This window comes from Hyperolius riggenbachi, chromosome 4 (assembly GCF_040937935.1).
Source record: "Hyperolius riggenbachi isolate aHypRig1 chromosome 4, aHypRig1.pri, whole genome shotgun sequence".
NCBI lineage: Eukaryota > Metazoa > Chordata > Amphibia > Anura > Hyperoliidae > Hyperolius > Hyperolius riggenbachi.
The window spans coordinates 488,728,238-488,750,952 of NC_090649.1; the positions used below are offsets into that span (position 1 = coordinate 488,728,238).

At 44.6% G+C, this 22,715-nt stretch overlaps 1 protein-coding gene across 2 annotated transcripts in view; it reads left to right on the top strand.

Moving 5' to 3' along the window:
• The window catches only part of CAMKMT (calmodulin-lysine N-methyltransferase), a 594,578-nt gene that overhangs the window by 527,775 nt on the left and 44,088 nt on the right, over positions 1 to 22,715 (top strand). For both annotated transcript variants that reach the window (XM_068233025.1, XM_068233024.1), the window contains exon 10: positions 16,031 to 16,162. In XM_068233025.1, the coding sequence (XP_068089126.1) occupies positions 16,031 to 16,162 (132 nt within the window). The remainder of the gene's footprint in view (positions 1 to 16,030; positions 16,163 to 22,715) is intronic.

Genomic DNA, 22,715 nt, shown 5'->3' on the forward strand with positions numbered 1-22,715 from the left:
TGTCCTGTTAAGGCCTCGTTCACATCTGCTGCGCTGAAAAACGTGTGAAAGCGCGTGGTAAAAAACGCATGCGCTTGTGCGCGCTTTAGTGCGCGTTTCTGTGCGTTGCGCTGCACTTCTTTAAAGCACGTTTTGCTTGTTGTACCAGCAGCAGTTGTCAATAAAACTTTGTTTTTGTATGTAAATGTATTTTTTTCTCCAATTAGGGGTAAAAAACGCATGTGCTTCTATGCGCTTGTACGCGCTTCTATGCGCTAAAAAAGCGGACCCATTCACTTGCATTGCTGTGCGCTTTCCAGCCCAACGCACAGAAATGCATGCAACCCTACGTTTTTGTATCGCTGCTCAGCGCAGCGCATAGATGTGAACCAGCTACATTTAGTTACATGGGAAAGTAAATACCTTGCTGATCGCACAGGGCAGTGGGCTGTAAAAAGCGCACAGAAACGGCCCTGATGTGAACGAGGCCTAAACCTCTGCATGGGCCCACCATGCTGCAGCCCAGATTCTGGGTGTTAGCAATCTTCTTATAACCTATGCCAGTGAGGTGTACTTACTTTTGTTAGATTCTGTATATACAGTCATTAGCCTAAATAATGCAGACTTTTTTTGTTTTAATTAATTTTGTTAAATTAAGTTGTAGGTCTACTTTGATTATATGTTTGTTGGCCCACTTGCTGTCACGATTTCAGTAGTTACACATACGCATACACCACATCATTTTACCAGGCAAAATAGTACAATTGACAGCTTGCAAAAATTTCTTATTGATAATTGACAAATTAATTATAAAAACATGCATGAGTATATAGCAGGTGATTAGAAATATCATTGCCAGAGCCTAAAAGACTGCCGATAATATAGGTAATTATATAACTTGATACAAGTAAATCATTCTGAAGAAATTGTCAGATTATTAATTAAATGTCTAATTATTAGATGGGTGCATCATTGAAAGATAGTGATTGAAGATGGCTTTATAGACAATAGACATGTCATTTACATAAATACAGGTTTGATAGACACATAATACAGGTGGTCGGTGTTTGATAGACAAGCACGTGAAAGTCTCTGCAAATAAAAAGAGGAATCCTAGCTTTAACCACAATTATACCAAACAATGTGAAAGTACGAGATTTACCATTTCTTAGGGCTTGAACACACAAGCAGATATCTGGTCGACCTTTTGGACAATTGATCGCTTCCTCTGTCGCATCGTATTGATCAGTTGGAATGAGTAGCACAGTTTCATGAGTAGGGAAAATGTACCCCCTTGGGTTTAAGGAGAGGGCCATGGCAAAGAGGGTTAATTTACCTGGTTGACGTTCTCTTGACACGGGTTAGATAACTAAGACTATCCTCAAATACATTTATGACACAGGTCCTGATCAGGATAGATGGTGGGGCTGAACCCAGTAGTTTGCTGCCATGGTTTCAGCTGGTAAGTATGATTTACAGCCCTGGATTCTTGACCCGTACAGTGGAAAAAAGGAATGCAGGCTAGTTCTATACAGGACTGGGACTGTACACTTCATGTTCAACTGATTGTGTCAGATGTATCCTTTAACCACTTGTTGAAGCGGCAAAAGTATATCTATGCCCCTTGAGACCTCATCTTAGCTCCAGGGGCATAGATATGCGTATCCTGCCATGATCACATGCCTCGTGCACACCTCTGCGCACTCCTGTGCTTGTTCATCATCACTTGTTAGGACACTGATCGGTGAATGGGAACATGTGTTCCCAAAGTCAAAGTGCCTGTGATCAATGATCACCAGCATCAGTGAGATGAAGGTGGTCATTGACAAAGTGAAAGTAAAAACGCACACAAAACACATCCTGTGTATGTGTGCATGAAAAAAGGGCGCCGTGAAAAAAGGTCCCGGCTGAATAACGAAATCTGATAACGATAAACATCATTGTCAAACTTGGTTAACAATAAATACCATTGTAAAAACAGACTGGATATAATAACGAAAAGCTATTAAGGTTAAAATCGTTACGTATTTCAACAATGCAGCTTATCCTAACCCTTCTCTCACACAGATCTTACTAGCGGCTTCTGTGTATCCATACACCACATATCTGTTCTACAGGATTGTGTGCTATTTGTGTGCGCTGAGATATACTGTTTTCATTACTCTCACACAGAACCCTCCCCTGGTGGTGCCTAAAATGAACCACTCCCCTGGTGGCGCCTAACCGTAACCACACTCCCACGGTGGCGCCTAACCCTAAACGCCCCCCCCCCCCCCTCTGGTGTTGCCGAAAAACTAACCACCACGGAGGTGTTGCCTAACCCTAACCACTCCCCCTGGTGGTGCCTAACCCTACCCACTCCCCCTGGTGGTGCCTAACCCTACCCACTCCCCCTGGTGGTGCCTAACCCTAACCCACTCCCCCTGGTGGTGCCTAACCCTAACCACTCCCCCTGGTGGTGCCTAACCATAACCACACTCCCACGGTGGTGCCTAACCCTAAACACCCCCCCCCCTCTGGTGTTGCCGAAAAACTAACGACAACGGAGGTGTTGCCTAACTCTAACCACTCCCCCTGGTGGTGCCTAATCCTAACCACTCCCCCTGGTGGTGCCTAACCCTGACCACTCCCTCTGCAGAAACAACCGTCTACACATAGAAACGATAATATTTTTGATAACATAAAAACTGTACATACAAACAAAATAGTATGATAAAAACTATAACGTTGTAAGCTTCTAAAACGATAACATACTTAAAAAACTTTAATGTTGTTAACGATATTTATCGCGGCGCCCTTTTTTCGGCGTATTAACAACAATGCATTAGAGTCTATGACGGCGCCATTTTCGACCACCCTCAGCCGGCGCCCTTTTTTCCTGCTACTCTGTGTACTATTCACAGTTCACAGAAATAAAGTGAAGGGATATCTAGTGGCCAAAGAAACACCATATGCAAAAATAAAAAGTTACCTACATACATTATATTAATTATAAATAAATAAATACCCCATTAATTAACCCTTTACCTTACCCTCTACCATAGTTACCAAAACACTTGGAAAAAAAAGTGACAAAAAATACATAAATAGTTACAAGAGTGACTCAACATGTTTACTATGCATGTCATAAGGGTATATTACTGTTATTTTTGCAAATAAAAGCTTGCAGTTAGTGATATGGGGTAAAAGAACAACAAACCTGAAAAAAATACACCAAATAAAATATAGTCGCCATATATTGTGATAGGGATATAATTTAAACATTGTAATAGCCGAGACAAATAGGCTAATAAATGTGTGGGTTTTATTTTATCCACAGTAGCACGTTTTATTTTAAAACTATAATGGCTGAAAACTGAGAAATAAAGTTTTTTTTTTCCTTTTTTTCTTATAATTCCTGTTAAAATGCATATAGAATAAAATAATGCTTAGCAGAAGGTACCACCCAAAGAAAACCTAATTGGTGGGGAAAAAAACAAGCTGTTGATAATTTTGGTGTGATAAGTGGTAATAAAGTTATTGGCGAATGAATGGGAGAAGCGCTGATCCATAAGGGGATGCTCTGGTCCACAAGGGGAACAACACCTGTAGTGGTCAAGTGGTTAATTGTCAGTAAAATGATTGTTTATTGGTCCGAAGAAGTATTTGCTTTCAGTCAGCAGGCAATCCCATCATTCTGATCAGAATATTTGTCAAATGAAACGTGAATATTGGCTTATGTATACGTACAAGGCCTTAAGGCAGCCATACACTGGTCGATTGCCACTAGATAGATCCCTCTCTGATCGAATCTGATCACAGAGGGATCTAATAGCTGCCCATTACTGCACACAGATTTTGAATTAATTTCAGCTTGAAATCAATTCACAACCTGTTTAGCTGCAGTCTGCTCCCCGCCCCCCATGTGCTCCCCCGGCCAGCAGTGATACATTACCTGTCCTCTGGCGCGAGTTCCCATCCGTGATGACACTTTCTCCGGCTGGCCTGTCTCCTCATCACTTCCTGTCTCCTCCTGTGAGGATCGGAAGTACAAACAGTAGAGTGCGCTCTACTGTTTAAACTTCGGCTTGTCACAGGAGGAGACAGAAAGTGACGAGGAGATAGGCCAGCCGGAGAAAGTGTCATCACGAATGGTACCTCGCGCCGGCGGACAGGTAGGGCCTGATTCACAAAGCGGTGCTAACAGTTAGCACGCTGGTGAAAAGCCCTTTATCACGCCTAAACTCAGTTTAGGCATGATAAGTTTAGGTGTGATAAGTTTAGGCATGATAAGTTTAGGTGTGATAAGTTTAGGCGTGATAAGTTTAAGCACCAACTGCGTTAGCACCGCAGTGCACAGCTGATCAAAAGTTTAGCGCTAGCAAAGTCTAGTGCACTTCGCATAGAGTTTAATGGCGCTGCTTTGCGTGCGGGACTTTGCACGCTATGTACACTTATCTAAACTTAGCATGCCTAAACTTATCACACCTAAACTTATCACGCCTAAACTTATCACGCCTAAACTGACTTTTCACCAGCGTGGTGCAATGGTTATCACGCCTAAAGTCTCTAACTGGGTTAGCACCGCTTTGTGAATCGAGCCCGTAATGTATCACTGCAGCTATGCTGCGTCGGTTGATAGTCGCGCCCCCACCCCACCCGCGATCAAGCAAAATTTTCCGCTAGGACAGATCGACGGAATCGATCGATTTCGGATTGAAAACGATCGATCGGTCAACATTTGCGTTATCAATTTCACAGCAGATTAGATCACAGTGACCGAATCTGCTGTATATCGGCGAGAAATCGACACAGTGTATGGGTAGCTTTAGTCAGTTACAAAGCAAGGATAGATTTATTTTTTTTCCACTGTAGCCATGTTTCAGTCTTCTTTTGCTGCTGCTGCTGTCCACATCTTCCCCATCCACTTCTGCTTGGAAATATATGTTCTTTTTTTCATACGTTCTTTCTCTGCAAGAGAAGGGATTAACACACACAAATGCTTAACATTGAGCCATACAGTGCGCCTCAGATAGAGCTACAGAGTCGCCCATGAATGAAGAATTAAACAACAATAGGCAGAAATATATATAAAGACTATTGCTTTTATATAATACAGCTTGTGTGAGCATGTCTGAACTGAAGGAAGGACGTTATAGCAGACAATAGGTCTTCTGAATCCATAAGAACTGACCTTGAGAGCAGTTCCGCCTAGGGTTTGCCTGGATGAGAGCTGCAAAAGCCTTCACTGAGCAAGAGGACGGAGATCTCTCAAAGGGCCTACATTTCAATTCTCCATCCCTCAGCTGCCTCCTATGGGGGGGGGGGGTGTGTTCAGGATAGAAAACCATGTGTGTGGGGGGGGGGAGTGGTGTCTGTTTGGGGGGTGGGTCTTTAGTATATTTATTGTTATTGTACATTAGGGTTAGTATTAGAAAAATGGTAAATTTTTAAATGAGGTTGTGGCATAGAGAGGTGCAGGCGAGGGGTGTAAGGCCCGGGCCTTGGGCGACTGCAGCCCAGGGGGGCACCTTGACATGAAAGAGGGGTTACTAAATATGAAAGAAGAGGCTGAAAATGGGGAGGAGCACATGAAAACGGGAAAGGAAGGGGCTACAGTACATGGATGATACTCATGGAAGAGGGGGCTGCACATGGGGCTTGATTCACAAAGCGGTGATAACCCAGTTATCACGCCTAAAAGACTTTAGGCGTGATGACCTTTTCACCACTGAGTTATCACCGCTTTTTCCTGCTCTTCGCGCGAAGTTACCGCGCGTACGTGCGTTCGCGCGTACGCGCGTGAGTGCGCGCGCAAAGTCCCATAGGGCTTAATGGGAGCTTCGCGCGAAGCGTCGGGTGCTGCGCGCGCACTTACGCGCGTACGCGCGGTAACTTCGCGCGAGTTTCTTCTTATCATGCCTAAAGTGAGTTTAGGCGTGATAAGGGCCTTTTCACCAGCGTGCAAACACTTTGCACCGCTTTGTGAATCGAGCCCATAGAATGGGATTGGCTGCAGTACATGGATGATACACATGGAAGAGGGCGCTGCACGTGGAATGGGAGGGGCTGCTGTACATGGAAGATACACATCGAAGAGGGACTGCACATCGAATGGGGGGGCTGCTGTACATGGCTGATACACATGGAAGAGGGGGCTGCACACGGAATGGGAGGGGCTGCTGCACATGAAATGGGAGGGGGCTGCTGTACATGGATGTTACACATGGAAGAGGGGGCTGCACGTGGAATGGGAGGGGCTGCTGTACATGGATGATACAAATCGAAGAGGGGGCTGCACATGGAATGGGAGGGCTGCTGTACATGGATGTTACACATGGAAGAGGGGGCTGCACATGGAATAGGATTGGCTGCAGTACATGGATGATACACATGAAAGAAGGGGAAGCACATGGAATGGGAGGGGCTGCAGTACATGGATGATACACATGGAAGAGGGGGCTGCACATGGAATGGGAGGGGCTGCTGTACATGAATGTTACACATGGAAGAGGGGGCTGCAGAGATGGCACAATGTTCCGACTTAAAGGAATACTATCGATTCACATATTTTTTTTAATTGACACAGGAATTGTTTGGGAAGTGCTGCTAAGTACTGGTGTATACATTTTAGTAGCAACTTCATTGTTTACTGTTATCAATATACATTCAAACTTTACTGACGCCAAAACTGACGGCTGACTGAGCCATGAGGAGAGGGGAAATTCCCCTCACACTTGATCAGTTAACTCTATGGGCTCGATTCACAAAGCGGTGCTAACCCAGTTAGAGACTTTAGGCATGATAACCATTGCACCATGCTGGTGAAAAGCCAGTTTAGGTGTGATAAGTTTAGGCATGATAAGTTTAGGTGTGATAAGTTTAGGCATGATACGTTTAGATAAGTTTAGATCGCTTGCAAAGTCCCGCACGCAAAGCAGCGCCATTAATCTTTATACGAAGTGCACCAGTCTTTGCTAGCGTAAAACTTTTGATCAGCTTGGCACTGCGGTGCTAACGCTGTTGGCGCTTAAACTTATCATGCCTAAACTTATCACACCTAAACTTATCATGCCTAAACTTATCACACCTAAACTTATCACACCTAAACTTATCATGCCTAAACTGAGTTTAGGCATGATAAAGGGCTTTTCACCAGCGTGCTAACTGTTAGCACCGCTTTGTGAATCAGGCCCTATGGGCCTGTTTACAAAGCGGTGCTAATAGTTAGCACCGTGGTGAAAAGCCCTTTATCATGCCTAAACTCAGTTTAGGCATGATAAGTTTAGGTGTGATAAGTTTAGGTGTGATAAGTTTAGGCATGATAAGTTTAGGTGTGATAAGTTTAAGCGCCAACTGCGTTAGCACTGCAGTGCACAGCTGATCAAAAGTTTTACGCTAGCAAAGACTGGTGCACTTCGTATAAAGTTTAATGGCGCTGCTTTGCGTGCGGGACTTTGCAAGTGATCTAAACTTATCTAAACTTAGCATGCCTAAACTTATCACACCTAAACTTATCATGCCTAAACTTATCACACCTAGGGCTCGATTCACCAAGCGGTGCAAAGTGTTAGCACCGTGGTGAAAAGGCCCTTATCACGCCTAAAGTCACTTTAGGCATGATAAGAAGAAACTCGCGCGAAGTTGCCGCGCGTACGCGCGTACGCGCGTAAGTGCGCGCGCAACACCCGACGCTTCGCGCGAAGCTCCCATTAAGCCCTATGGGACTTTGCGCGTGCTCTCACGCGCGTACGCGCGGTAACTTCGCGCGAAGAGCAGGAAAAATCGGTGATAACTCAGTGGTGAAAAGGTCATCACGCCTAAAGTCTTTTAGGCGTGATAACTGGGTTATCACCGCTTTGTGAATCGAGGCCCTAAACTGGCTTTTCACCAGAGTGGTGCAATGGTTATCATGCCTAAAGTCTCTAACTGGGTTAGCACCGCTTTGTGAATCGAGCCCCTAAACTCTGTTTAGGCATGATAAGTTTAGGTGTGATAAGTTTAGGTGTGATAAGTTTAGGCATGATAAGTTTAGGTGTGATAAGTTTTTAGGCGTGATAAGTTTAAGCACCAACTGGGTTAGCACCGCAGTGCACAGCTGATCAAAAGTTTTGCGCTAGCAAAGTCTGGTGCACTTTGCATAGAGTTTAATGGTGCTGCTTTGCGTGCGGGACTTTGTGCGCGTAATAAACTTATCTAAACTTAGCATGCCTAAACTTATCACACCTAAACTTATCATGCCTAAACTTATCATGCCTAAACTTATCATGCCTAAACTGAGTTTAGGCATGATAAAAATGGTTATCACGCCTAGGGCTCGATTCACAAAGCGGTGCAAAGTGTTAGCACCGTGGTGAAAAGGCCCTCTTCACGCCTAAACTCACTTTAGGCATGATAAGGAGCTTCTCGCGCGAAGTTTCCGCGCGCAAAGTTTTGCGCGCGCACCCGCGCGCGTGCGCGCGAAGCGCCCCGCGCTTCGCGCGATGCGCCCATTAAACCCTATGGGACTTTGCGCGCGCGCCTGTGCGGGTGCGCGCGCAAAATTTTGCGCGCGATAACTTCGCGCGAAGTGCAGGCAAAAGCGGTGATAACTCAGTGGTGAAGAGGTTATCACGCCTAAAGTACTTTAGGCGTGATAACTGAGTTATCACCGCTTGGTGAATCGAGGCCCTAAAGTCTTTAACTGGGTTATCACCGCTTTGTGAATCGAGCCCTATGTGTAGCTCTGTGTGTGACAGAGAGGACAGCTGCAGATCCTGTGTCCTGTGTTTCTGACTGACCTGTCTGAAGAGAGCAGAGGAAATGTAGCTAATTGGCACAGCTTTCCATACAGTTTTTGCTTTCAGAGTTTGATATGTTTGATATTTGCTTTCTCTAGTCTGATATGCAACTCTGGCTGTGCATTGAAGCAGACACCCCTTCTGAAATTGATTTGTCCCAATATAGCTAAATCCTACCCTCAATAAATTACAGCTTTTGCCTCTGATATTTAACATGAAAAGTAGGAAAAGGTTTACACAGCTACTTAGACATTATTTGCACACTGTCATTTTAGAACACTTGGGTATCGATAGTATTCCATTAAAGCGGAATATAACCCTGCATTTCAACTTTGCTCTAAAACATTATTTACAGTATATTATATGCAACCAGCATTTTTTTTTACTAGACCAGCATTGGAAGGGTTACACAGGGCTTTAAAGTTCCTGGAGATTTCTGCAGATGCATCCGAAGCTGAAATAGATACATTTTGTTTACATAAATGTATCTAAGTGTTGAATGTGACTCATCTCTCTGACTGAGAAGGAGCTGGAGGACAGCCAAAGAGTGTGTAACATTTATCCATAGATACATGTAACTAAATAGAATGTATCTATCTGAACTTCTGCATATCTCTCCACAGAACTTTAAACCTCTGTGTTTAACCCTTCCAATGCTGGTCTAGTAAAAAAAAAAAAATGCTTTTTGCATATAATATGCTGTAAATAATATTTTAGAGCAAAGTTGAAATGCAGGGTTATATTCCGCTTTAAGAACAGATTCAGGTTAAGAACGAACCTACAGTCCCTAGCTTGTTCATTAACCGGGGACTACCTTTACAATCTCTCTCTCTTCTCTCTCTCTTCTCTTCTCTCTCTCTCTCTCTCTATATATACATATATATATATATATATATATATATATATATATATATATAAAAGAGAGAGAGAGATATATATATATACTTATATACATACTAGCTGGTGACCCAGCGTTGCCTGGGTATGTATTTGGCCGGTGTTGGCTCCGCCCACTTTTCCTAACCCTACCACACAATGGCCTCGATTCACAAAGCGGTGATAACCCAGTTATCACGCCTAAAAGACTTTAGGCGTGATGACCTTTTCACCACTGAGTTATCACCGATTTTTCCTGCTCTTCGCGCGAAGTTACCGCGCGTACGCGCGTGAGAGCACGCGCAAAGTCCCATAGGGCTTAATGGGAGCTTCGCGCGAAGCGTCGGGTGTTGCGCGCGCACTTACGCGCGTACGCGCGTACGCGCGTACGCATGGCAACTTCGCGCGAGTTTCTTCTTATCATGCCTAAAGTGACTTTAGGCGTGATAAGGGCCTTTTCACCACGGTGCTAACACTTTGCACCGCTTGGTGAATCGAGCCCCATGACTCAATTACTTAATGACCAAGTTAGTGAGCTTTGCGGTCTTTGGCATCAATAATTTGCATTGAAATAAAATAAATCTGATTTCCTGTGGCTCCACCTCTTTTCTGAATTTGAACCCCAATCACCCAATGGCCATCTGTACCAGGTACAGGTGATTAATAGTGCAAGAGGCTTGTGCCATTAACAGTGCAAGAATGGCAGCAATTAAATATTCCCCTTAAAAATCAATAGGTGGATTTTGATTGGCTTTTGTAGGCTCCACCCACTTTTCTGAATATAAATCCCAGTCACCCAGTGACCAACTGTGCAAAGTTTGAGAACCCTGCCATTAACAGTGTAAGAATGGCTGCAGTTTACATTTTCCCAATGGAATTTGTATTTTTCTCTGCCCACTGATGTCGCGACATTGCCCGGGTATGTATTTGGCTGGTGTTGGCTCCGCCCACTTTTTCTAACCCTAACATGCAAGCACTCACTGACCAAGTTTGTAAGCTCTGCAGTCTTTAGCATCAATAATTTGCATTGAAATGAAACACATTTGATTGGCTGTTTTTGGCTCCACCCCTTTTTCTGAATTTGAACCCCAGTCACCCAATGATCAACTGTACCAGGTTTAAGGCTTGTGCCATTAACCATTCAAGAATGGCAGCAATTACATATTCTCCTTGAAGATCAATAGGTGAATTTTGATTGGCTTTTGTAGGCTCCACCCACTTTGCTGAATATTAATCCTAGTCACCCAGTGACCAATTATGCAAAGTTTGACAGCCCTACCATTAACAGTGTAAGAATGGCTGCAGTTTACATTTTATCAGTGAAATTTGAATTTGTCTCCGCCCACTGATGAACCAGCATTGCCCGCTTATGTATTTGGCTGGTGTTGGCTGTGCCCACTTTTTCTAACCCTAACACACAATTACTCAATTACTCAATGACCAAGTTTGTGAGCTTTGCGGTCTTTGGCATTAAAAACTTGCATTAAAATGAAACAAATCAGATTGGCTGTTTGTGGCTCCACCCCCTTTTATCAATGTAAACCTCAGTCACCCAATGACCAACTGTACCAGGTGTGAGGCTTGCGCCATTAACAGTGCAAGAATGGCAGCAATGAAATATTCCTCTTAAAAATCAATAGGTGAATTTTGATTGGCTTTTGTAGGCTCCACCCACTTTTCTGAATATTAATCCCAGTCATCCAGTAACCAACTGTTTGAGAACTCTACCATATTAGCTTTTATAGGCTCCAACCACTTTTCTGAATAATAATCCTAGTCACCCAGCGACCAACTGTGCAAAGTTTGAGAACACTACCATTAACAGTGTAAGAATGGCTGCAGTTTACATTTTCCCAGTTAAATTTGTATTTGTCTCCGCCCCCTTTTTGGTTATGGGAATAATAAGTATTCTACACTTTATTCCAGGTAATGTACTATGTGTGTGCCAAATTTCATTTAAATCCATTCAGCCATTTTTGCATGATCGAGTAACAAACATCCAAACTTTCCCATTTATAATATTAGTAGGATATAGATATATATGTACAGAGGGAAATGCTGCTTGCTTGGCAGTTGGAAAAAGCTGTTATTTCCCACAATGCAACGGGGTTCCCAGACAGGAAACTGTCAGTGCCATGGCCCTCACATCACACTGTGGGAGGGGTTTCTCCAAAATATCAGCCATACAGATGTCCCTGATGATCTAAACACAAACAATTATTTTGACCAATGAACATGTAGCCTGCGCAGGCAGCTTTAGCATTCAGTGCCGGTATCTCTGTGCTGAGATAATTAAATGACAAGATCTCAGCACCAAAAAGCAAAATACAGTGAGAGCAGCGTTGTTTCAATTTCATGCTATGCAGGCGTTACCTGACGAGATATCGGAGGGCAGCTATACGCCGAAAACACGTTTCCCTTACTGCTCATTTTAATAAACAGTTTCTCCAAGTCAGGGGTCTTTTTTCCACGTAGGGTAGAGCTCACCAGAGGATCTCCTTAAACATGTTATATGGTTGATAGACAGATAATGCAAACAGTCGGTGTCTGATAGAAAAACACACGCTGTCTTTCTGAAATACTTCTATTTTCCTGTAACAAATACGCACTCGCCGTCCGATGTTTTCAGAGCGTGTTACGATCTAGACGTTAGGACTCCGGTCCCCAGAGTGTTTAAGAAATGGGCACAGAAATCTCTTCCACGAACTGAAATGGATGCAGCCTCCCCACAGTGCAGCTCCGATCTGCTCAATGCAATTTTTGTAGTCGATTTAATCTTTTTTTTTTCTTCTTCTTTTCATGAGATACTTTGTTGTAGTACTGTAGTAGTACTGTAGTGGCACAAGTCTCTGTTTGCTTTCCGATCGACTTCCGAACATTTTCTGATCGATTTCCATTCACTTTAATAGGAAGTCGATCGGAAAATGCTCGGAAGTCGATCGGAAAGCAAATTGAACATGTTGGATACAATTGATCTGACAGTATATCGGCCAGAATCTCATAGTGTGTGCCCGGCATAGAGAGACGGAAGGTATCACTTACAAGGAAAGGTTGGATAAAACTGGCTTATTTAGTCTGGAGAAAAGACACCATTAATTAACATTTATAAATACATCAGAGGGCAATATAAAAGCTTGGCAACCACCAACTCACCCCCCCCCCCCCTTTTTATTATTTTATTTTTACTGCAGTTTCTCTTTAATGCACTAGAATGCAACCATCAAAGCAATCCTCAAGTGTGAATAAACTTATGCGATAATGAATTGTATGTGTAGTACAGCTAGGGTACATACAGACATACGATAACGATCATTCGTTCTGAACGACGAACGATGTTAAAGGAGGAATCGGCCAATGATCATTTGAAGAAAGGCTACTTTGAACATCGTTCGTGTACGAACGATCTTGGAACAAGCGTTGCGTGCGCAACATGATGTATAAACTGATTTCAAACACAAGTGTCAAAAAGAACTGTTTGAGCATGTGCAAAGCTTTGAGAATGAACGATCCACGACCGATCGCTTTACAGACATTACTTTTTGAACGATGGTCGTTGGTAAAGAACGATCCATTCTGCCAGATCTTTTCCAACGACATATCTCGTTGGTCGTTCGTTTTAATGATCGTTCATGCACTTTTTACGAACGATCGTCGGGCAATGTTGTCGGTAACGATCGTTTCCAACGACTATAGTCTGATGTCTGTACGCACCCTTAAAGGGGCCCACACACCTAACGATTTTCCTGCCGATATACAGCAGATTCAATCACTGTGATCGAATCTGCTGTGAAATTGTTGCGCAAATGCTGACAGAACGATCGATTTCCATCCGAAATCAATTGTTTCCATCGATCCGTCCGTGCGGAATATTTTGCTCGATCGCCGGCTTGTCGCTTCACTGAACTTCCTGTCCCGGCAGAAAGTTTAAACAGTAGAGCGCCCTCTACTGTTCCCCGGACAGGAAGTTCAGTGATAGCAAGGAAATGAGCAGCGCTATTTAAAAACAGACAGGAAGTTTAGTGAAGCCAGCGCGGAGAAGAAGACAGCGGAGACCGGGGGACTCGTGCCGGCCGGATCAGGTAATGTATGCAGGGGAGGGGGGCAGCGACAGCTTCACAGATGGTGAATCGGTTTCATGCTGAAATCAATTCACAATCTGTTTGCAGTAAAGGCAGCCATACGATCCCTCTCGGATCAGATTCGATCAGAGAGGGATCTATCTGTTGGTAGATCTGATGGCAAATCGACCGGCGTATGGCCACCTTAAGAACTAGAGCATTAGTAGCAAAGAAAAGAGTCTCATATTGTTTTCCGGTACAAAAAGAGTTGAAAAAAACCTTCAGGGTAGAAACACACTAGGCAGAAACGCTAGTGTTGCGGAAAATGCAGCAAATAACACACATAATGCACGTCAATGGGCCGCATGGAAAAACGCATATGTTTGCATTTTGCAATGTGCGTTTTTTTCCAAAATGCATCTAAAACGCACATAATGAATGTCAATGGTGATGCAGAGGTATTGCGTTTTGGTGCATTTTTTTATGCATTTAAAAAAACAAAAAACAAGTTTGATGTACCCTCTTTCCCTGAAAATAAGACCTACCCTGAAAATAAGTCCTAGCTGGAATTTTTAGCATGCTTGAAATATAAGCCCTACCCCGAAAATAAGCCCTAGCAGAAGTTAAAGAGGAGGAAGAGGCAGCCAGTAAGTGGGGACACAGTGGTGCAGTGCCAATCGGGCACTGATCCTGTCATCCCAGCACACAGCAAGGTTATCAGCTGTGTGCAGGGAAGACAGGGCAGGTGCCTGAGCTGTACAGAAGCATACTTTCAAATCCATGAATATCACAGTACAAAGGAACAGGAAATGTTCTGCTGAGAGACACTTCCTAATAGAAATATAAGACATTCCCTGAAAATAAGCCCTAGTACATCTTTTAGAGCACAAATTAATATAAGACACTGTCTTATTTTCAGGGAAAGACGGTATTTATGCTTCCTGTTGACTTCATAGTGATTAGCATAAAATGCATATCAAAACGCACACAAAACTCATATGTGATTTATATATGCGAACCACAAACGCATTAAAACGTGTGCAAAACGCAAGGAAAACGCATGTGCAGAATGAAATGCAAAACGCAAACATACTCAAAACACACTGAAAATGCACAAACACGTATGCAGCACAATGCTAACTTTCATGCACAGCCCAGTGTGCTTCTACCCTCAGTTGTTATCTGTGCAAAAGAGCTTCTCTGTGCTATTCCACCCACTGGGTCTATTACAGTCCTGTTTTCTGAAGCACTTAAAGGGAACCAGAGAGGAGGGAAAACTTAAAAATGGAAAAAGATGTTATACATACCTGGGGCTTCCTCCAACTCCATAAGCCTGGATCGCTCCCACGCCGCCGTCCTCCGATGCCTCTATCACCGGTACCGGGTCTCGTCAGTGAAGCCGCCAGACGCGGCCAGTCTTCCGCATGCACAGGGGCTCCCCCTTGGCTCTGTACGCATGCGCCTGCGCAGTACAAAGGGAGCGCACTGCGCTTGCGTCCACTGGCTCGACTGGACGAAATGACGGGACCCGGTACCGGCGGACAGAGGCAGCAGATAAAGGTGGCGTGGGAGCGATCCAGGCTTATGGAAGCCCCAGGTATGTATAAATCTACTTCTTCTCCGGCTCTGGTTCTCTTTAAACAGCCAAGAAACAGTGACAGATAGCTTAAAGGGAACCAGAGGCCCCAGAAAAAAGATTCTATACATACCTGGGGCTTCCTCCAGCCCCGTATGCACGGATCGCTCCCACGCCGCCGTCTTCCGCTTCCTGGATCCGCCAGTACCGGGTCCCGTCACTTCCGGCGGACGCGGCCAATTGTCCGCATGAGCAGTGGCTCCCTCCATACCCTTACGCGTGCGGCTGCGCAGTATGCAACCGCACGCGTAAGGGTATGCCAGGAGCCCCTGTGATGCGGACAATTGGCCGCGTGCTGCCGCCGACTGGCCGAAACTACGGGACCCGGAACTGGCTGATACAGGAAGCGGAGGACGGCGGCGTGGGAGTGATCCGTACGTATGGGGCTGGAGGAAGCCCCAGGTATGTATAGAATCTTTTTTCTGGGGCCTCTGGTTCCCTTTAAGATAAGGTTTTACTGCAGGACAGTTCACAGGGTTATTATTTCTACTTATAACTGAAAAAATAAGAAATAATATAAGACTCTTTCCTTTGCTACTAAAGTTCTATTCATGATCCATACTACACATACAATTCATTACATCATATGTTTTTTTGTTTTCATTTGCTTCAGGTTCCCTTTAAAGAGAATGTTTCGCTATATTGAAATTTTATGGCTATTCGCTCATCAACTTGCTTGCATCATGTTTATTTATTTTTTCCTCTCTCCTTTATCCTGCTAGGGAAAGGCGATGGTATTCGCTCCTCGTAGAGGGAACACTTTAAACCAGTTCTGCAATCTAGCAGAGGCGGGCGGCTTTCTTATCCAAAGACATGAAAATTATGATGAGCACGTTTCCAACATCCACTCCAAGGTTGGTTCTCTGCTTGCGACAGATAATACTTTAATCCACATTGCATTTTGAAGAGATCATGGTCTTTTTGGCAGGTAACAAACGTTTGACTAAAGCCGTCCTTAGGTGTGTTGCTACTCCAGCGCTATTTTTATACGCGATTAGTTTTTGCTGTTAAACCACCCTTTATCTCCGCAGGCCTAGCAGGTTTTAACCGAAAGGATCTTCTGTTGGCGTTGCCACGCTGTAAGAAGAAAAAAAATAAAAAAAATAAATAAAAGTCATCTCGCCGCTTTATTTGTGCGAAGGCATTGTGTAGGGCACATATAAGCCCCGGGTAAACAAGCGCGCAAAAGCGGCTATACGCAAACGTTAGGCTAATCTAATGTGTTGAAACAAACAGAAGGCCGGTGTCTAATTGTGTTATATCATGCTTTAAATCCTTATCGCGGCGTGCTTTACGGCTGGGTTAGTTGGCAGATTCGACCTGCTAAATCTCAGACCCGCATTTCACAGCTGTGAGGTTAGATGTCAGATCGAGGCGCTACAAGATTTAGGTCAAAAGCACTTATCTCTGATTTTCTAAGCTTGCTTACATAAAGCTGTGGCTATCAGTTCCCCTCTCATCGTTCTATATAGGTACACAGCACTGTCAGCTGCTTAAGAGTGTTAACTTTAGCAAGAGACTTTGTTTTTTGTACAGCTCAAATTATATCTTAGAGTTGTCGTTTTTTTTTCTTTTCATTTTTTCTACAAAAGCTAGAATGCCTTGTTATTTGCAAAAATGTATAGCTGTTTACTTCATGCAAACTTACAAAACAAAGTTCCCAAAAGAATACTTATTATTGTTATGTGTTTGCGATTAGCTTGATTGGGCAGGTCTCTTTCTTCTATTGTCTCTTGGTATTTTTATTATTAGCAACTGTTCCATCTATAAATACTCAGTGCAAAGTGTGCTGTACTGCTGTGTATTATCCTTACTGGCTTTGTTTGTCTGTGTAATTAATTTGTAAAATATTTATTTGTACAGTGCATGAAAGATGTTTTGTTAAAGCAACAGGGACAGCTATACTATCCAAGGGGGAAAAACACATATATAAGTAGATAAACACTTGCTCTACTTACATAACAGATGTATTGTACTGTCCACATTTTGATTTGAGTGAATTTTATATAGCAAATAAAGAGAAAACTTTTCCAGGCATTTTCCATCTTTAATGCCTCTGCCTGAAGGCAATCCTGATGTAATGATGTCCCTTAGGCCCAGTGCACACCAAAACCGCTAGCAGATCCACAAAACGCTAGAGATTTTGGTTGCGGAGTGCAGATATTTAGGGCAGTGCACACCGAGCGAATTTTGATGCGATCCGCCGGCCGCATCCGCCTGTTAATCCGCGTGGCTAATGTATATGAATGGGCTGGTACACACCGGCGGTTTGAGGTTTATTGCAAACGTGCAGCAGGAGGCAAGTTTGCGGTTTGCTAAAAACCTCAAACCGCCGGTGTGCACCAGTCCATTCAATTACATTAGCCACGCGGATTTTCAGGCGGATGTGGCCGGCGGATCCGCCCGGTGTGCACTGGGCCTTACTCTTTTTTTCTCTTAGAAATTGCACTGTCATATCTAGCTTGCTTTTCAAAGATACGAGTGCAGCATAGATCGTATTTTAGCAGCTTCTACAGACTGGTGAGGTGTATTTCCCAACTCAGCCTCATGCCAAGCTGAACTGCCCTCAGCCAATCAGTAAGGAGCAGGAATGTGTAAGGCAAGAGAACAAGCTTCCTTTTCCCCAGCAATATACCAGAAAGGAGTCAGGCTCCTTCATTACAGCAGAAACATTTATGATTATATTGGAATGCTTGCAATGCAGGGTCAGGATGCAGAATGCATATTAAACACAGAGCGATTTTGCGGCTGACAATCCCGCTTTAAAAAAAAAATTTCTGTAGTCCTGAGAAATGTTCTGCTACATTTTACAACACTTAACATTTTAATCCAGTCCATACAGTTTTCAGGAGAAACTTATTTGTGATTGTGGAAGCTTGCATATGTTCATTTTGGCGCCATTTGGTTTTGATGGGTTGTTCTAAAGCGTATGTGAAATACGGGGCAGGGAAAAGAAACTGACGATAGAAGAATCACTTCACCATTTAAGAAAAAGAGAAAACCATCCAAGGCAAGTATAAATTACCAAAAATAAATACTGAATCGGATCTCCAATGAAAAAATCCATATCTTTATTTCAACAAGCTAGGTGCATTAAAAACTGTTTAAAAAGTTAAAAACATGCAGCCTCTGGGTTTTTTTTTTTACTTTTTAAACTGTTTTAACCCCCTTGGCGGTATGAAAAATACCGCCAGGGGGCAGCGCAGCAGTTTTGTTTTTGTTTTTTGTTTTTTAAATCATGTAGCGAGCCGAGGGCTCGCTACATGATAGCCGCTGCTCAGCGGCATCCCCCCAGCCCCGCCGATCGCCTCCGGCGATAGGCGATCAGGAAATCCCATTCAAAGAACGGGATTTCCTGGAGGGCTTCCCGCCGTCACGCCATGGCGTCGTCATTGGGAGACGCGATCCACCCCTTGGCGCTGCCTGGCACTGATTGGCCAGGCAGCGCAGGGGTCTGGGGGGGGGGGGGCGCGCGCCGCACCAGATAGCGGCGATCGGGCGCGCGGCGGCGGCGATCGGGGTGCTGGCGCAGCTAGCAAAGTGCTAGCTGCGTCCAGCAAAAAAAAAATTATGTAAATCGGCCCAGCAGGGCCTGAGCGGCACCCTCCGGCGGCTTACCCCGTGTCACACACGGGGTTACCGCTAAGGAGGTTAATATACCTAGCTTGTTGAAATAAAGATATGGATTTTTTCATTGGAGATCCGATTCAGTATTTATTTTTTAGTAATTTATACTTTGCCTTGGATGGCTTTCTCTTTTTCTTAAATGGTGAAGTGATTACATGATTGATTGCCACAGGGCCTAATTGTGGTGCACATAGATGCAAAGATATGGTAGTGCTCATTTTTTTGGTGTGTATTGACGATAGTAGAATATCTGTACATTTACTGATATTCTATTTATATATATTCAGTGGCTGAATGGTGTAATGGTTAAGGGCTCTGCTTCTGAAACAGGAGACCTGGGTTTAAGTCTTGGCTCTGCCTGTTCAGTAAGCCAGCACCTATTCAGTAGGAGTCCTTAGGCAAGTCTCTCTAACACTGCTACTGCATATAGAGCGCACCCTAGTGGCTGCAGCTCTGGTGCTTTGAGTCCGCCAGGAGAAAAGCGCGATATAAATGTTATTTGTCTTGTCAATGTTATTTAAAGTGTTTATTTTTGATAGTAGAATATCAGTACATTTAACAATATTTTTCTGTTTATCCTTTTGGGGACCGAGAGCCTTACCCCCCTTAAGGACCAGCGTATTTTACATGCGGGGGGCGTTTGGGGGATCAGGCAGCCGGATCCCCAGTATAGATAGCTAGGCATTGCTGTCCCCAGTGTAGCCAGGTATCCCCAGTAGAGCCAGCAGGCTTCACCCACCTCCCGGATCCAGCGATGAGCAGCTTTAGCACCCTCCGCTGTGGCCGACGTCCCCGCTCGCACTGACTCTAAGTTCCGGGTCGCGGCTTGATGACGTCATCAAGCCGGGACCCGACATTAGAGTCAGAGCGAGCGGGGATGCCGGCCAGAGCGGAGGGGAGTTACAATCGCCGAGGGATCATCAGGAAGGTGGGTGGAACCTTTTCTTCACCTCCTACCACAGCTGCTATAATAGTAATCACTATGGTCGGCCAGCGATCGTATTGATCACGTGACCAGGAGCCAATCGCGATGGCTCCTGATCACTGAGGAGAGATGTCAGTTGTCATGTTTAATCTCTCCTCTCAGGTGTGCACGATTGCGGCGGGAGCAGAATGAGCAGACAACGTAAATTCTATGCCACATCAGAGTTAAGGATTAACTACAGGCGGTCCCCAGAAGGTTAAAGTGTTCATTTTCAACAGTACAATATCGGTAAATGTTACGGATAATTTACTACAGCTAAACCTAACCCTACTTTCGCACAAAACCCTCCCCCTGATGCCTAAGCCTAACCGCCCCCCTTATCCGCTCAAACACCCCTTCTGACGCTTAATCTTAACTGCCACTCCCCCAAGTTTTCCAGTATTCCTCATCTCTTCCTAACCTAATGAGAAACTCCAACCAAGAATTGAACTATATCCCAATCAGTAGCTTATACCCCTTTTACATGAGAAATCTATTCACAAACAGACCATCAGGGGGCGCTGTATGACTGATATTGTGGTGAAACCCCTCCCACAAGAAACTCTGAGGACCGTGGTACTACTGGCAGTTTCCTATTTGCGAACCTTGTTGCATTGTGGGAAATAGCTGTTTACTGCTGCTTCCAACTGCCAAAAAAGCATGCAGCAGCTACATCACCTGCCAGCAGTAAAAATGTCACCATGTGATAAATGTCAGAATATAAATCAGGGATTTAAAATATTTTACAATGGGCAAACACTGACTTAATCATTTATACATATTTATTGTAAAAATGAAGCACTTTTTCATTACATTATTTTCACTGGAGTTCCTCTTTAACTAAATCTCCAGCACCACTGACTCATTACCAGAGCAGCATACCAGGCAGCAGACTAGTGGCCCTGAACAGGGTCTACAAAGCCTCCCCCCCTCCATAAAAAAAGAAAGTGGGGGTAGGGGGGTTCTGTGTATGTTTTAGACTGAAGAATCCCCCCCCCCCCCCAAGCTATTAGTGATCCTCACAGATCCCGCAGTGTATAGTAGCAGGAAGGAGTCATTGGCACTACCTCTCTTTGACCTGGCAGCATGTGCATACTAGCGCTCATGCTGCCAGCAATGAAGAACACAAACATAAAGGAGCCCGCCGGCAGGAAAACTCCAGAAGCACGAGGTTTAGAATATTTTTTTTCTAGGTTTTCTCCTCTAAACTAAGGTGTGTCCTATGGTCAGGTGCGTCTTATGGAGCGAAAAATATGGTCAATAAGGTCAAAGAAGAACCTCTTCTTAGGGAGTGTTCTGGTGAATATTAACTTCTAAATGATGCATCATGCCGATGGGCGTGAACGAGACGGCAGCCCCAGGACTACCTAACGCCAATTGGCGTCAAGTCCTGGGGTGGGGTTTTGCAGGAGATCGCGCACATCTCTGCTTGAATGATGGAGCTCCGCTCTGTCATCAGTCTCCCATCGGCGATCGCCGCTAGGAGACTGTTAGATGGCGAAACCGCCGTCTATTTACAATGTACAGCGCTGCGATCTACGGCAGTGCTGTTCTACTGGAGACAGCCGTGGGACACGGCTGCCTACCTGGGGGAGACGGCAGTGATCGCTTTCATAGGCTGGCGGCGGGAGGGAGTGTTATAAAAATAATAATAGAATAGGTTTATTTGAAGGAAAAAAACACAATACATATTTATTAAAAAAAAAAATAAACATCCTGGGAGCAATAGTAGCCCAACAACAGAGAGCTCTGTTGGTAGGCAGAAAAGGAGGAGGGGGGGGGGGGGGGGAAATCACTTGTGTGCCTTAACCGCTTGAGGACCGCAGTGTTAACCCCCCCTAAAGACCAGGCACTTTTTTAAAATTGGCCACTGCAGCTTTAAGGCCAAGCTGCAGGACCGTATAACTCAGCACACAAGTGATTCCTCCCCCCTTTTCTCCCCCCCCAACAGAGCTCTCTGTTGGTGGGGTCTGATGCCCCCTCCCCTCCCCCTGTGTTTATTTTATTTTTTTAAATAAATATTTATATGGGGTTTTTTTGTAATATTTATTGTCCTTTTTTCTTTATTTTTTTTTCAAAATCCCCTCCCTCCCCCCAGCTGGCCAACCATGACGATCGGCTGTCATAGGCTTCTGCCTATGAGAGTGGATCGCTCTCTTGTCCCCCAGGGGGACAGCCGTGTCACACGGCTGTCCCCAATACAGCGCTGCTGCTGATCGCAGCGCTGTACATGTAAATACACGGCAGTTTCGCCATGTAACAGTCTTCCGAGCGGCGATCGCCGCTCGGAGACTGAAGGCGGAGCTCAGCTCCGCCCATCAAGCGGGAGATGCACCTGCAGCGTGCGCGCGATCTCCTGCAAACTGCTGTCCCAGGACTTTACGCCAATCGACGTTAGCTGGTCCTGGGGCTGCCGCCGCGGCCACGCCCATTGGCGTGAAGCGGCCGGCAAGCGGTTAAAGCTGCAGTGGCCTAAATTGCAAAAATAGCCTGGTCACTAGGGGGGTGTAAGCCTACGTTCCTCAAGTGGTTAAATATCGCTAATAACATCTACCATTTTCTGGAATGCATCTACGCTGCACTGAGGTGTTTCTACCATCAGGTGGCGTAAGCCTAAACCGATGTACCCAACCAACACAGAGAAAACGGGGAGAAGCCAGGAGTGGGAACCCGTATGGGTGGTTTTCACCTGCCAACAACTTGTGACATGATATCATTCTGAATTATAGAGCTTTTCCTATCCTCTTTACAGCATAGCCGTCTGGGTGGCAATTCCTTCTTACCGCACATCACTTTTACCTAGTTATTACAAAAAG